At 38.8% G+C, this 16,482-nt stretch overlaps 1 protein-coding gene across 5 annotated transcripts in view; it reads left to right on the forward strand.

Moving 5' to 3' along the window:
* nrxn2b (neurexin 2b) overlaps positions 1-16,482 on the forward strand; it is an 815,055-nt gene that overhangs the window by 470,832 nt on the left and 327,741 nt on the right. For all 5 annotated transcript variants that reach the window (XM_041985417.1, XM_041985422.1, XM_041985421.1 and 2 more), the window contains 2 exons: positions 7,529-7,702; positions 11,044-11,163. In XM_041985417.1, the coding sequence (XP_041841351.1) occupies positions 7,529-7,702; positions 11,044-11,163 (294 nt within the window). The remainder of the gene's footprint in view (positions 1-7,528; positions 7,703-11,043; positions 11,164-16,482) is intronic.

Here is a 16,482-nt window from a genome sequence, read left to right on the forward strand (position 1 = left end):
TACATCCACTAGAGGGCAGTGTAGAGTCTGGGGTTCACTTTTGAGTTCTGATGTTGGTTTCAGACTATAGCAAACGTTAAGATGGTACAATATTCATGATAATGTACAGTCTCAAAAATAGACACATTAAAGACACTGCAGAACCTTTGCAGATTTTCTTAGTGACGCACCCCTATTGACAGATAATTCAGCATCCATCATGCATCCAACCTGTACTGTGAGCTCTTTCCAGAGAGTAAAGTACAGCCTTATCTTGACTTTTGACATATCATTTGCTCTGTCCCTCTCCCGTTTTTTCTTCTTTTCCTTCAATAATGTCCTCTGCTAAATCAGCCACAGTGTGTTTAAAACGTCCAGTGTGTTTGTATCCACTTGCTAGCTCATAACATGCTGTGTAAAGTGAAAGTCAGCTAAATTGTCACACGGAGATGTGGAAGTTGTAGAATATGGATTCTCAGCCTCGGGATGCCACTGGGCAGCGACTGCACCAGAAATGTGCATGATAGATGTCAATGTGTCATCAAATGAGTCCAGAACGTGGATGACTGTGTTCTGGGTGATAATTAAATCTGTTGCAGCTTGTTCATTATCTTTGTTTCTTTCTGTGGTTGCAAGTCAGCTATACTGCTCAACACTCCCCACACAGTTTCAGGTGGCAATGCCCCATTTGTTATACTACACATCTGCAAGTCCTCTGAAAACAGAACAAAAAATGCAACCTAATGACACAGTAGTTATACCACAATTGCTCTGTTTGCATGTGTATTCATATTAGAGCATAAATGAACCTTCAAACTGCAACATTCACAGTGTTTATCCACTTCTGGAAGACAGCAGACCACGCTGTGAAGACATTCCCCTACCTTGCTTTACACATGGTCTCATTTTGTTTTTCTTTGTTCTGCATCCTCTAACCAACAACCAGCCAACATTAGTTACAGATGGAGAGAGAAAAAAAAAACTGTTAAGCTGGTTTCACACCAGATGCATGGCATGCATGTAAGACATGGGTGACATCTGCAGCTCAAGCTGCACTGCATGCATGAGCTATCTAAAGCTGTGACATAGCACCTTGTTTTCACTGTCAGGAAAAAGGTTCTGAGCAAAAAGCACATAAAAAAACTTTAGTTGGTCATCATGTTGACCTCATATCAGTTGCGATTTACACAGAATTCTGAACGTTATAGCTATTACCAGAGGCGCTGTTGTGTTGAAGAACAGTTGTGGAAGCAGTAGCTGTGATGCATCAGAGCCACAGCAGAAAGGTCAGTGGTGTGAAACCATGCATGCAGCTGTGACACAGCAGTTCAGCAATGCACATGCCAGTCTACTGGTGTGAGCCTGGCATCAGGCATGAGTGTGGTCACAGATGGAACAAAGCCTGGACCTAAAGTCCATATTTTAATGGTTGAATGACACAAGAAAAGACGCAATTTGGAACCACAAATTACGTAATGGCTGCAGTACTTTGACATTTCTGTTGGTTTTGCACCAAATGAGATTCTTCACTTTATTCCAGTTCATTGAGGTTGATGAATTCTCCACAAATTGGCATGAATATGTTAGGATGTTGTGTTTATAGCCTAGGAACGACTGAGCAGACCATATCTGTCGCAGTACCACTCACGCAAACTGTCTGGGTAGATTTTAATCAAATTGTCAGCCAACAGTGTCCTGGGTGCAGATCACCCTCTTAACACTGACATGCCCAGGATGACACCATCTCTTCTGTTAGTAGCGAGCACTGCAATTCTTCCACCCAGAGATTCACCGACATGCTTATTTTGGGGTTCTGATTCAGTTCCAATATCTGAAATATGATATCAGCCGATACCGATATTTTCCAATACCAAATCAGTTTATGTGAAGATTATTGTGGTTATTGCTGTTGTTCTTGTTGTGAACAGTTTGATTAAGCTGTAGTAAATCACATATCACTTCTTAAAAACAGAGCAACTGATAAACAAAATTGATCCAATTCAATTTTTTTCCCAAAATAATTTATAAGAAAAAAACTTCTAAGATGAATCAAGGATGATGTATGTAGTTACGTCATAATTTTAATATAATACAAAGGTAGTAATAATTTAGCAGTAACAACTGCTCTTTAAATATTAAATGTCAAAGAGAATATGTTGAAAGGGAAGCAGGATGTATGTGAAAAATCTGGGAACACTAGACAGTCTGACAGAGTTGCAGAGAGATTGTGGTCTGCAGATTCAGCTCAGAGGGCTTATTTCTGCTGAAGAGGATTTCTGATCAGCCTGTAATAAGCTTTAAAGTCATCAGAGAAGCTGTTATTCAATCTGGCCGCTCATGAAGCCAGTCAGCAAGAACTTTTACTGCAGTTTGAAGTTCCTACAAATGGGACTTTGCTAGTTGCAAACGTTTAAAACGCTCCGGTTTACGTGCATTAGAAAAGCACTGCTACTGCTGTGCTTTGAAGTAAGTCCGTAATCCTCAACAAGCTGCAGCGTATGAGGAAACCACCCAAGCTGGAGATTCCCATGGCCTCCATCACCTGCTTAATGTGCGTCCCGCTGTCACACAGGATGACATTTAGTTAGCAGACTTTTCAAGAATGTTCCTTTCTAGATCGAGACTGATTGGCAGGAATGAGGAATTGGAGCAACTTTTCTGTGGGCAGTTTTAATCTCGTTGGCTTGGAAGTTTACAGCTCTGCTGGAACGAGTATCTGCTGCACTGTTTTCTCTTCCATTCATAGCTGGATGTTTTATCCTGTAAACCTGTAAACCTTGGCTAAAGTTCCTGTCCTGCTGTTTATGTTTCTAGATTAAAATATACCCGGACTAGTCAAACAACTCATCAGACTTGTCAGTGACCTGCACTGACAAGTCAGCATTACTGACAGTCAGTAAAGCAGCATCTAAACTTGAATCTTGTAGTAAAAATCTACATCATATATAATTTTTTTTTATTAGGGCTGTCAAAAATAACATGTTAACAGCGTTAATTAAATTTAGTAATTAATTGGATAAAATTTTTTAACACATGTGCGGCATGACAAGCCCCATACATTCATTGTTTCTATGTTATGATGGTGGGATCTGGAAAAGAATGATGGAAGGGATCAGCCGGGTTGCTCTATGGATGGAGTTGAGAATAAACTCAATATTAATGGAGTAACCCATGCACGTTGCCTAACACATACTCTTCCCGGGGAGAGGGTTCAACACCTGCACTTTTTCTGCATTCTTTTTAAAACTTGTGACAGGCCAGTTGCATTTTGCACCAACATGTCTGCTCTAGTGAATCTCTGGTCGTCAATTGAGCAGCGACAGCTGTCGGTGATCAGCTGATCAGCTTTTCTCTCGTTGCGTTTGTTTGTTGTTTAGCTGAGAAGGAGGAAACTAGCGGTTCATGGTTCACAATGTCACATATTTACCCTAAAGTCTTGTTTTTGGCAGGACCTTCTATAACGCAGTAGCTGATTTATATGTGAGCTGTGCAGGTGCGAGTCTAGAAAAGTTCTGATGGGTGCCAGGCAGTAAAAAAAGTTAAGAAAAATGTGTAAAAAAAAATGGCCAATGATATAGTTTATCAGCAGGTGTTTACTTTTGGTGATGCTGTTGTAGGACTTTTATCACTGCTGCACAAACACTTAAACTTTATGATAAAAGGGAAACGTGTTTTTATCCAGATCACCAGTTTTATCAGATTATCTTCACTGATGTTGCCTGTTCAACTTCAGTCGTCATATCTACTGGTTGTGTTATCTTCACTCGTGTGGGATTAGGTGCAGCTGAATCAATGTCATCTACAAACAGCCCCCTGAGGAGCACAGATGTCATTGCTACACCCCATATGTTATGTAGCCTGCAACATTGGATTGGCTTTCAGTTAGACAAAGCAGAATAGTAGAAAAACAGTAGAAAAGGCAACTGTATCCTGAAAATTATTATCACTAAGGGGTGATATTTCTCAGCCTATTACCTGCCAGACCGTTAGTTACCGCCTCAAAGCAGGTCCTGCCTGATGTTTACTGCTTGAGTCTTTTTTCTGTGCAGGTCTCAAACAGGGTACGGCCTCTCGGACACTATTTGGAGCTGGTTCTGGATCCATTTAGCATAATTTGTCCTGTAGATCAGAAGCAGAATATTCTCTCGTGCACACAAGCAGGTCATATTAGAGTGTGGTTGAAACACTGTCACTGGGCTGCTAGCCTGTTTGTCAGGTGTCTCTTTAGGTAGGCTACTACTGTGGTGTCGATGTTTCCACTGATAGATGACCTAAGCTAATCATTAGATGACCCTTGTTAGAGAGTGTAGCAGGTACAAACTAAAATTAGAATTTATTTTTCATGCATCCCTTTGGTTAATTATTAAAACCAAAGAAGCAAAGGAAAAATAAATCAATTCTTGCTCTGATCAGGTTTACAATTGTGTGGAAAAAAGTATTAAAGCCCCGGTGGTTAGTCTATTATTCAAAGCAACTCTGGACTTCAGTTGGCCATTCAGCCCAGAAATATAATTACGTTGTTTTTCTCATTGTGTGCAGCACAGTGAGCACAGACAAAGCAAAGAAATGGAGAAAATATCCATCTCTTGTTTTTCTGTCTTTCAGCTTGATGTTTTTCTTTTTTTTGTTGTTGTTTTTGTAAGTGCAGTAATTTCCCCCAGCTTGATTCTGCTTTGGATAAAACTGATTCTGAAATTTAAGTTCAATTAAATGCATGCAAACATCCACAAATCAAAGTATTAGACCAGCAAAACTGGATCTATGCGGCTTACACACCATCTGAATGGAGGAAACTTAGTTTTCATAGATACTTTCCTACTCATGATACTTTCCTAGATTATTACGTATTATAAGGATTTTTTTGGAAAGGATAAGATAGCTCGAGCTGTGAAGTTAAAATCAATGTTTTTATCACGTTCCAGTATCTGTCTTGACAATTTTGCCGTATAAGTCCATATGACTGTAATATATTTGTGGAAAAAATGTTCATGGACCAAAATGAACAGAAGAAGCTAAACTTTGCTCAAACACATCTTCATCTAATTTAAAATAAATTCTTCAAATCCAAAATGAATGCAAAGGGATCCCAGTTCCATGAGTGGGCATATGTATGCATGCGGCATATTTATTATTTTCATCTTTAGTTCACTGGCATGAAACAAAACTTGCATGGCTAATTTTTACAGCACATCTTGCACAGCTGCACTTCTTATGTTAGTTTTAGTTATGCTGGTGAAGTCTCAAATGTTTTACAGGCTTCTACAGAAATGCAGTGTTTGCTCTTTTGAGATTAACTTCACACTGATAATTTCATATTTGCTAAATGGTTCTTTACAGCCCTGACTTCAGGACATCACTCTGCTGGACAGTTAATGAATTTATTGTATTGATTGAAATGTCTGTGAGCCCTGAATGGGAAATATGAAGTGTCAAGTGCTCATTAATTCTAGAGAGGAGTTGGAAAACATCATTGACTCATTCCATTACACAAAGTCCACATCTAATTGCCCTTCTGGCTCATTGCTTCTCAGTTGAAAGTTCTGGTTTTTAGCTGTAATTTTTTTTGTTTCAGTTTTGAGTTGGGAGGTTTTCTGATGGTCATATCTCTGTAGCTGGATCTCACCCCTGTGTGGAAGGTTTTGCTGGATGTTCATTTTATGCCTACTTAAAGATAAAGCGTCAAGTGGAGGTTTTGATGATATGAAAAGCCTGCAGCATTTCAAACCGTGTTTATTCATATGCCCTTACATCAAAGGCCCCTTTGTATTTTCCATAATTTTACTTGGCATTTTCTGCAAAACTTTACAGAACAGAGGGTTGCAGTAGATAGAGAGAAAATGTAATTGGGTTTAAAAGTGGATGGCTTTTTTTTCTTTTATGTTGTAATATAAAGAGACCTAAATTGTACTTGAGCACTGAGATTTCCCTAAAGTCAGCTTTATCATGTTGCTTAGGATTGACAATTTCTGCTTCCTTCATGACTAAGTGCAACCGTGTGCACCTTGCTCTTCTCAGGAGAGTAGAGTATATAAAAATTCTTTCAAACATCAAATGCCATTTGCAGTATTCCAGGTGGAAGCTGTAAAATCTATTCATGTCAACTGTAAGCTACTCCTTTGAATCATGTAATCATCAAAAGACGCTCCGCTGCCTCTGTAATAACAATCACTTTGTCAGGAACGTCTCTCAGGAGCATAGCCCTCAACATTCACATTTGCTTGGCTAAGAAATGTCATTTTTTTCTGTGTCATTGTGATTGTAATATTTTGTCTGCTATGTGTAAGTGGTAGCTGCACCTTCTTTCTTAAGGCACAAGGTAAAATTCACAGGAATTCTTTTATACATTAAATACATTTGCTCATTTATCCCTTATCAGCTGCAGCTAATGAAACATTGTACAGTGAACAAATGAATCAGCACAGACAATAGTTTGTGCTTTGTACAGTATCAATCTGATATGAAGTTCAATTAGTTCAGTTTAATCCCTGGCCTTTTCATTTACTCATTTGCATGTGCTCTTTTCTTCCATGCAGAGTACAATGTAGTTCATTTTATTTGCATGTTAATTAACATTTTAATATAAAGTTATGTGAATGTGCCTTATGATCAAAAGGTAGACTCTGGCATTTTCTAGTATTACACCAATGATGTCTTCTAGCAATCTAATAGCATCTGTTTTCTACGAATATTGTAATTAGCTATCAAAATATGCATGTGGCATTTTAAGTAGAAGTGAACTACTCAAAGTTAAATGATATAGTGTTGCAGCAATTGTGGGATGAGGAGTTCAAAAGAAGAGAAGTCGGCAGATTTAAATTAAGTCTGTTTTTATATGCAGTGGAAAAACATCATCACTTGTTTAAAAAACTTGCTGTGAACTCACAGTGCAAGATTTGTCCCAATTAAACAGTGACACAACAGATCGTCTCTGCACTTTCTAATGGATTTACTAATCTTTTTACAGGTTTCACTGACTATTCAATTTGCTGACTATTTATAAACCTTTGTTTTATGACTGCGCCAGTTTTTACAGTCATGTCTTGTTGTTGAAACATTTTTATATCAAACACACAGTTGTTAAAAAGGACAAAGGACCATTAGAAGTAATGATCAGATTAAAGAATTTTCAACTGCATTTTACGACTACAGCACATTGTCACATGTTCATATTTAAAGTTTTAATTTAATAAATTTAATTGTCAATATTGTTGAAAATTCTATTTTATACTTACAAAATTTATTTATTTATTTATACCATTTTAAATTTCTTTGATAAAACTTTACACGTTTATAACTGTTACTTCTCAAAAAATTGAAACGGTAAATGGTAAATAGCTCAAAGAAATTGAGATAAATATTTTAATATTTATATATGTGTGTGTATATATATATATATATATATATATATATGTATAGTTTTTATTACAAAAAAAAACAAAAATTATTAAAAATTTTAATATAAGTAAAATCATCATCATCATCATTGTTTGACTTGCTCTATACAGATAAAGAGAAATAAATTAATGACTATTATGTGTGTGTTTTCCAGGAGAGCTGTACATCGGTGGCGTGACGAAGAATATGTACAGTAATCTGCCCAAACTGATTGCATCCCGGGACGGGTACCAGGGCTGTCTGGCCTCTGTGGACCTGAATGGGAGACTCCCCGACCTGATCGCAGATGCCCTCCACAGGGTGGGCCAGGTGGAACGAGGCTGCGACGGTAAGAGAGGCAGACATGCAATCTTCCAAACATCACAGTCATGTGTACTGCAGTGCTCCTCTCGTTGTCACATCTCAGGCCAAAAGGTTCAGATTTCAGACAGTTAATCCTAAGTATAAGAGTAGTTTTTGGTTTGAGCATTTCCCCAACCACACCTTCCACATACACTTCCCCTGGAGCCACACACTGCCTCATCTCAGTGGCATACCGAGCATCAGAGAGCACAGGCTTAATTTCCCCCAGGGCTGCACTGGTCGACTCCATGCTGCACTGATCCAACTTTTTTTTTCTTTTTTTTTTTTTCTCCCCTTCTTGTTTCTTGACACTGCTTCTGCCATCTAGCCTTATTACCTTGCTGCAGTTCTACCCTGCAGTTATTTTGCTCCAAACACAGTCTTAAACTACAATAAGCTATCAAACTCACTCCCAAAGGCACATGCAATGGATGCTAATATTAGTTAATGATTGGTGTGCCAGGGAAGTGAGCCGTAGTAACTGGCCAGATATGGAAAAGTGGACTCTTTTGAGAAATATTACTGCGCTTTTATACCCAAGACTGTTGCAAATCCATATATTCCCTTGTTAATATTACAAGAATACACAGCTTTGACTGGTTGTCTAATTTAACTGTAATTAAATTCAGAATTGAATTACCCCATTCTTCAGAAATGGCTGCTGGTCCAATTTCTCCCGACCAAAGGCCAGATGGGGGCTTTAAAATTTAGGTTGTTCCTTTAGCTCAGGGTTTTACAACCACAAGACAGGGGGGGAAGACAAGGATATTGGCAAAGGAAGCAAGATTGTCTTCCCTCTACACCTCAAGAGAACCAGTGGAACACTAGAAAACCATCTCATCTAAATACATAAAACAACTGCAATACTGAGAGTTTTGTACCAGTGCTGGTAAAAGAATTAGCTAAATTATCATGCTGTTACATGTTGATGCCTCAAACCAATTTCAAAATGGGTGTGCAGTTTGTGTGTGAGCAGATGCTTTAGATGCAGCTATAAGTGCAAAATTGACTGTAATGAAGGATTGAAGATGCGTTGATGTGGCTTTTCTGGTCAAACGGGGGCTTGCATTAACTTTACTGGACAGGATTTGCTGAAAGATTTGGAGCAAAGATTGATTTCATAAAAAAGAAAAACAATTCACGCCGGTACTACGGCAGCCATACAAAATTGATGTTTGGCCAACAAGGCAAGCCATTTTTATTTGTACCGCACATTTTAATGACAGGGTGATTCAAAGTGCTTTAAATAAAACGGTTAAATAAAAAGTGAAAAAGTGATGACATGGCATGGTTTTATTATAGAAAAACACCCTCTGTTCAGAAATCTATGGTCAAATATGGTAGACTACAAACAGAACAAATGTATGTATGCATGTATTTATTTATTTGTAGGGATGGAGAGTGGGAATCATGTTTTAATTGGGCCATTTGTAAATGGCACAGTAAGAAGTCTGTTTATCTGTTCTGAAACAAATAACTGTGGCACTGAACCATGTGTCTTTGGAAATGCCTGTTTAATTGAGGTTCTAATGAGAAACCCTACTGCCATCATCACAACAGCTTCCACACACTTATTTTTAAAGCAATTATCCCACCTAAGACCTAATCTGCATTTGAGACATATGTCTGCCATTCAGGGTTCTTCCCCTAATTTTGAGCGCAGTTGTTTGAAATCAAGTTTTTTCCTAAATTAAAACTAATGACAACATTGTCTGTTCATTTTATTCAGTTCTACTAGCTTCTAATTGAGAGTCAATAATGAAGTAACTCTTTCACTTTGAGCCCTCCCAGCCCACATGTCACAGCCTGTTGGGTCAGGGGCATGTATAGGGAATGAGAAAATTGAAATTATGAAATTTTTTTAATTAAGTGCCCAGTCTTCCACTGAGTAAAAACAAATCTAGCGAGGCCAGACAGTCTATTTCAGCATCCACCACAGTTGGAAGAAACCACTTTCAAGAATTTTGCTTATTGAAGGGCTGTACCTTTACAGGCAAAAGATTTTTGTTTCTTTTTTTATCATAAATTACATAGAAACATTTATCTTTTTCCTACCTAAAGAGAAAATGTTAGCCCTTGGTATTGGAATGGAAGCTTTGACCATGAATTCTGGATGAGCAGTGGGTTTTGTCAAGATTGTGCAACAGTAGACCAGCACTTTACCCTCTGGGATTTGCTGAAGGAGTCATGGACGTTGGACCATCCAGTCTACAGATTTTATGGGCAGTTTTATTGGAGGCTGTTTGGGAATAAGATGTACTGAAGTCATTAGGTTGGCTCTTTTTGCATCCTTGGCAAAAAGTCTGTTTTGTTTTCGTTTGTTTTTTTACATAGTGCTCCCCGGAGTCTACTAAGGCTTCACCTTATTGCTGATCCTATTTGTTGTATTCATGGACAAAATATTGAGACGTAGTCAGAGAAAAGAGGGTTTCTCTTCTCTATGAATGATGTGTTGCTGTTTGCCTCTTCAAACCATGGCCTGAAATTATGGTTCTTAACCAGAAAAGGTTGGAGTCCTCCTTACGGATTTGGTCTTTGCTTCAGGAAAAGGAGTTTAAGTATCTTGGGATCTGTTTATGAATTGTTTAGGAAGGATCAAAAGATGAAAAGGAGAATTTGGGGTTTGCTCAGGTCTGTTGTGCCAAAGGTTGAGGGAAGTCAAAATGTAAAGTGTTCATTCCAGCTCCATCAATGTTTTAACTTTCGACAATTGGTCATAAGATCACAGATGCAAGAAGCTAAACTTAGTTTTCTTCATAGAATGGTGGAGAGATAAGATCATGAGTTTGTACCTTCAATGAGAGCTTGGAGTAGAGCCACTGAAAAGGAATCTGGTGAGGTGGTTTGGGCATCTGATTGGGATGCTTCCTAGTCGCCTCTCTTTAGGGGTTTCCCATTCATGTCAAACTAGGAGGAGCCCCGCAGGCAGACCCAGACCTTGCCTGAGGGATAAAATATTCTTTTTGACCTGTGGACACCTCAGGGAGAACTGGAGAGTGGTGCTTTAAAGAAGAGTGCATGGGTTTCCCTACTGAACTTCTCACCTCTTGACTTGACCTTGGATAAGAAGAAGAAAATGGATAGTGGAGATTAGACAACCTTAGTCTTAAATTCAGAACTGCAATTTACAAATTCTTAAAAGTATTTCAAATAAAGATATACTTAGTTAAAAGTATTGAGATGTGTCCTTTGATGCCATTGCTCCTAGAAGTGAACTGCCAGCAGATTATGTTTTAGTCAGTTGTAAATGCTTAATATGTACCATGATGCACCTCTGATTTTGTTATTGGATTGATAGCCCTAATTTGGCTTTTATTACACCCTCAGGACCCAGTACCACCTGTACGGAGGAGTCTTGCTACCATCAGGGGGTATGTCTCCAGCAGTGGGAGGGCTTCACCTGTGACTGCTCAATGACGTCCTACGGAGGCTCATTTTGCAACGATCGTAAGTGAATTTTTTTCCATGACTACAAGGTTTGAATGTATGGCGGGAGTGAGTGATTCAGTGGAGAAATCAGCAGCTTGGTAACCAGTTTTTATTCATATTGATGTGAGTTGGCTCCACAGGCAACTTTTCTTATTTGTTGTTGAAGTGAAAGGATGATAATCTTGTATGGAGTCATTTAATCTCTCTCTTTGTATCTGTTGAGTAGTCAAACCCTCTTTCATGACAAAACTGTTATGGCTCTTGAGGAAACCATCTTTGTGAATCTTCAGGTTTCTCATGAAATAGAAATACATTAATCATTTCCTGAACAAAGCACATAATTAAAATCTTTCCTGTTGCAAATTGAACACAGTATCTGCAGAGCTAATTACAAGATTAATGTTAACATTTTAAAATGCATCATTAACAGCAACTCATTTATTTATTTTAGCAAAGCTACACAGATGATGCTGCACAAACTACCTATTAGATTTTATGTGTTCTGTCAGCCAGACATTATTCAAAGTCAAACCTTGTATGGCTCAAAGTTCACCATGAGATTGGTACCTCTATTCCTGAGTCAGTGGTAACCGCATGCTGTGAAAAGAAACTGTTATTTAAGCCCCGTGTCGCTGGCATGTGGTCACCTGCTGGGTGGCTGGCAGCCAAGAAGTGGGGAAGAGAAGGTATGTGGAGCGAAATGGATTTATCATGAACACAGTGCTTATTTTAATGTTTTTATTTCCTTCTCAGCAAGTCTGACACTATGTTTTTGCTGTCATTTCATTGTGGATAAAGTTTTCAATAAGGGTGCAGTAAAAATGCTACAGCATACAAACTCAAGATGTTAGCTTCACTGAGGCACCACTTTTAACTCTGCCTCAATATTCTCTAAATATTAGAGCATATCTTAAAGATGAATAGCCTGGCCTCGTGTCAAGAGGTGACAGGCTAATAGACTTGTTTGCATAAGTCTTTGCTTCTGAAGTGTAGCTGCTGAGTTAAACTGCATCACCCTAACTTATTTTTTCTGCATTCTTGGATTAAAATATTTTTGATTGTTGGTGATAATTGGACTTCCACATTCACCATACAGAATATGACCAGCCATGACGGTAAAGTCAGATTAGAAAGGTGTTCCTTTGACTCTTCTCAAGCAAGGAGAAGGTGATAACTGCTCTGTCGCCATGACAGCCGAGATAAGCGGAGGTCCTTTGCAGCTTGAGAGAGTACGGAAGATGAAGGGAAGAGAAAAAGGAGGAGGATGGTGATTTCTGTAGTTGAGGTGTTGCCTGTGGGAGTGTTTACAGGTCTACTTTTACTAGTCTCAGAGGGGACAGGTAGCTGTGTAGGAACAGGGAGCATATCAGTACATGTTCTGAAGGAGATGTGTGTGTCTGCTAGGTGGGAATGTGAAAACAAAGGGAAAATACTTCACCAGCAGCCTGATCTAATGAATTGCCTAACTTTAGCTAAAAATGAAGAATTTAAGCAGAACAACTATTGGTCTACAAAGAGCTGAAGTTATGAAGAATTCAGTTCTATATTTCTAACTCTGTGAAAGTCTCAGACACTTGGGACAGTCAGTGCTGACACTGACTTGCCATCCAGTAGGTAATATCATCATAAAATTGCAGTTAAAAGTCTGCTGGTAAAGTTCACTCATCCCTCACAGCAACTTGTACAGTGTTTTTATTTTGTCAGGGGGTTGCCATACTGCAGCATAGCACATCCATCTTATCTGCAAGAACAACCGACATTACTAACTTGGGGCCAATCTGATTTAATGCCTTCAGTGCTCTCAAGTTCAAACCTATCCACACAGTTAAAATAATTTGAAAATAGCCGCATGCTTCACATATTCTATGTGCTATGCATCAGTGTTGCTGCCTCTTATTCATGTGTTTACTTTATTATAGCTGGTTTGTTTTGTCGCTTGGTTCAGTTTCTCCCCCCAACACAGCCGCACTGAACATCTTCTGTGATCTTTTCAGCTAGCTTGATGCAGAAAATCAGCCCCCCCCCCAAAAAAACAACACATCTCATTTCTTGACTTTGAGCCCTTGGCTTAAGCTGAACTTTGGCTCCATTTCTGCATCGGTGTCTCTCTCTCTTCTCTTTATGCTTCCTTGCTTCTTGTTGTACAAGCAGCCTCATCTCCTCAAGGCGTTTCACTCGAGGATTTTTTTTCACTGAACATGCCAACCTTCAATGACTTTTTTTTTTAACCTGCTCTGAAAGCCAAGGTAGGACCAAACGCATCAGGCAGCATTTTCAGTCTGTGTATAAAACCGTTTCTTCAGATCTGGCAGTCTGTCAGATCAGGCAATCTGTCTACATGCTTGTGTTTACCAGTAACATAGAAGACTTCAAGTTTTCACTTCAAACTCTATCAAATACCCATTGCTTGTCAAGCTGATATCTTTGGTAAGGATTTATTTCTTTCTAAACCATATGGCTCATGTATGGGTAATGAAAGTGAGGCTTAGATACATAGATGCATCGATTGCAATGCTTGGTTTTGGTTTTGGATATTAATTATACTCTGTTAAGAAAAAAAAAGGGAAAAATATTTGGTGCCTTCAAAAAATAGGAAAGAATTGTGATCAGCACTGCCTTTTAGCTTTGTGTTAAGGCACATTAGCATCAATAAGACAGTAATTATTTCCTGTGCTGTTGATTTGTAAATGACCATTTTGGCTGACCATTGTAGCCCTTGATTGTTCTGTATTTGTCCCTTTGTGTGGACTTAAAACAAGCCTGCAAAAGGAAGTGTCAGTGAGAATGTGTGCAGCTTCATATACTCCCAGCGACACATTATTTCCTTGTAGTTATTCAGTGGGGAAAATGTTTGTGTTGTTTCCTCAGTTTTAGCCCTGGGTCATTTGTTTCACTCAGTGGGGAAAGGTTGTCAAAATTATTGACATTGCAGTTATTTTTCATGAATACAGATTCACTGTTCTGCAGAGAAGATGCACTAGGCAAAGAGTAAGGAGAGGAGATTTTTTTCAATGCTGTTTTCCATACCAGATAAACAGAAATTATTCATCTCTATTTAATGGCATTATTTATTGGACATCAGCCAAGGCTACGTCATTTGGTGCAGCTGCAGAAAAGCATTATTCAAACTCTAAAAACATATTGTTTAACGTTGTATTCACGGACTCTTTGTGGAGTTTTTTGTCTATTTATTAAACTGTAACTACACCCCCTACTTTTTGCGTAATACCACCCGCTGCCAAATTTGAAAAATGCCAGAAACTGCAAGGGTTGGGGTGGGAGGGATCAAGGAGTGGAGCGTGGATGGATTGGGATCAAGCGGCAACCTCGGCCAGTAAAAAGTGAAGCCTATGAGAAAGTGCAAAAATATGCAGTTCACCCCTCATCTGCTACGTGCTGGCTCCAAAACAGAGCAAATCCCCATAGACTCCAGCTTAGCTCACTAGCAAGATGCAAAGTGAGATTCACAAAGCACTGACGTCACAAAGCGGTCTTTGAGGTGAACGACTTTCCTCTCCTGAATCTCCTCAGCTACACATGAACCAGGTGGTCCTGAATCGTATCAGTCTGAGCCGTTAGCACTGTTACGCTGGCCTCTCTGCAGCTCCAGCAGCTCTGGAAAGCTGTGGAGACTCGCGACAGGTTGTGGCAGCTGCAGGAAGTGCTGCTGGACGTTGCCGCTACTACGATTTGAGCTGCTATCTGTCACCAGATGAGGATCAGCAGGTAAAGAATAAAGTCCAGTGTTACTTTTACACCCTTTAAAAGCACAAATCCATCCCATTGCAGGAACATTTAATCAGAAACTCTGTGAAAGAATTGAAATTTGAAATCAAATCAAATCAAAAGCAAATCTACACCATATAAGTTCACATCCCTTCATATGCGTTGGTGGGCGTGGTTTTCTATGTCTGCAAGGCGGGGACCCGTCGATTTGTTTCTGGAGGGAGGAGCTGTGGTTGTTTTGTTTTTTTTTTATCACAATTAAGTAATTCTGTGTTGTTTACAGCTCAAAAAACACATTTGTGGGTGCTCTGCCCCTTTAATGTCTGCAACTGGAATCCTAATTGAATATGAAGATGAGTCATATGGCTCCGGGTTTGTTCTTAGTAATTGTGTTTTCCCTATAGTTTAAGTACTTCACAGTTGTCTAAACACTTTATCAGATAAGTCTGCATCAAGAATTGAAGTTATAAGATAAATTAAATAAATAAAACAAACAAGCTAATGAAGCATTTTAATGAGCGAATTTGGAACGTCATCAGACAAACTGGTGCTTGTGTTTTTGGGATAAAACACATTTTTGACATTTTTACCTAAATGGAGAACAGAGGAAAAATCATGGGACTATCCAGGGGTTATCTGTAGCTATGCACAGTCTAAGCATTGTCCGCACTTTAACACACATTGCCTGGGACATCCATTTGCAGTTTAGAAAAGATTGGGTCTGTATTGGTAATCACATTTTAACTTTACTTTTTTTCTTTGTAGACTTGAAATATTTAATTATTATTCTTAGTACATAACTGGTTTATAAGTCTGGTTTATAAGTCGACTGTATACATTTATATTTTCTAATTTAATAACTTACTGTTATCTGTTAAAGGATTATCTTAACCTCTGTCATCCATGAGCCACACCCCACAGGAATTTTTTTTTTTTTTTTCTTTCAAAGACATGGTTCTTTTATAAGAGTGGCCTTGAAATGAAAAGACTACTAAGGAAGCCCAGCAGTCTGATATAGGCAGTAGATTGATATTGAAAGTGATCATAGCCCAGGGTCAACTATGTTGGCTTTCACCTTAGGATCAAGGCATGCTCTTTGCTGCGTACTCCTGCTGAATAATTTTGTCAAGATTCTGTGCAGCGGTTTGAACCGTGGTGGGTGGTTATGTTTGTGTATCTGAAGTAATTCAGGGACTCTAGAAGAGAAGCTCTTAGCATGTTCATTAGTATTGTATGCACTTGCTCAGTGATGCTGGAAGGACGACTGCGCTGCACTCAGAAGAGGCGTGTGACAGGATGCAAATGCAGGAAACATGGCTTGAGGAAATAATCAGGCCCAAATGAGCTGCTATTTAGCATTCTTCCCTTGTACATAACAGGAATCTGTGAATGTTACCTTAACATGGGAATGCAGAATTTAGTTTATATGACATTATCTCCTTTTTTTTTCATTCTTATTATGGACAGTATGAGCTTCCAGTGTGTTTGCTATAACAACATGTCACGTTCAACTGGAACCAGAGGTTGTTTCCTATATTGTAATGCCATGTTTATGCACATAGATGCAATTGTGGAGCAACAAATAGAAGAAAGCTGTCTCATATCCCTTCT

The sequence above is a fragment of the Melanotaenia boesemani genome, chromosome 5 (assembly GCF_017639745.1).
Source record: "Melanotaenia boesemani isolate fMelBoe1 chromosome 5, fMelBoe1.pri, whole genome shotgun sequence".
In the NCBI taxonomy this organism is placed as follows: Eukaryota; Metazoa; Chordata; class Actinopteri; order Atheriniformes; family Melanotaeniidae; genus Melanotaenia; species Melanotaenia boesemani.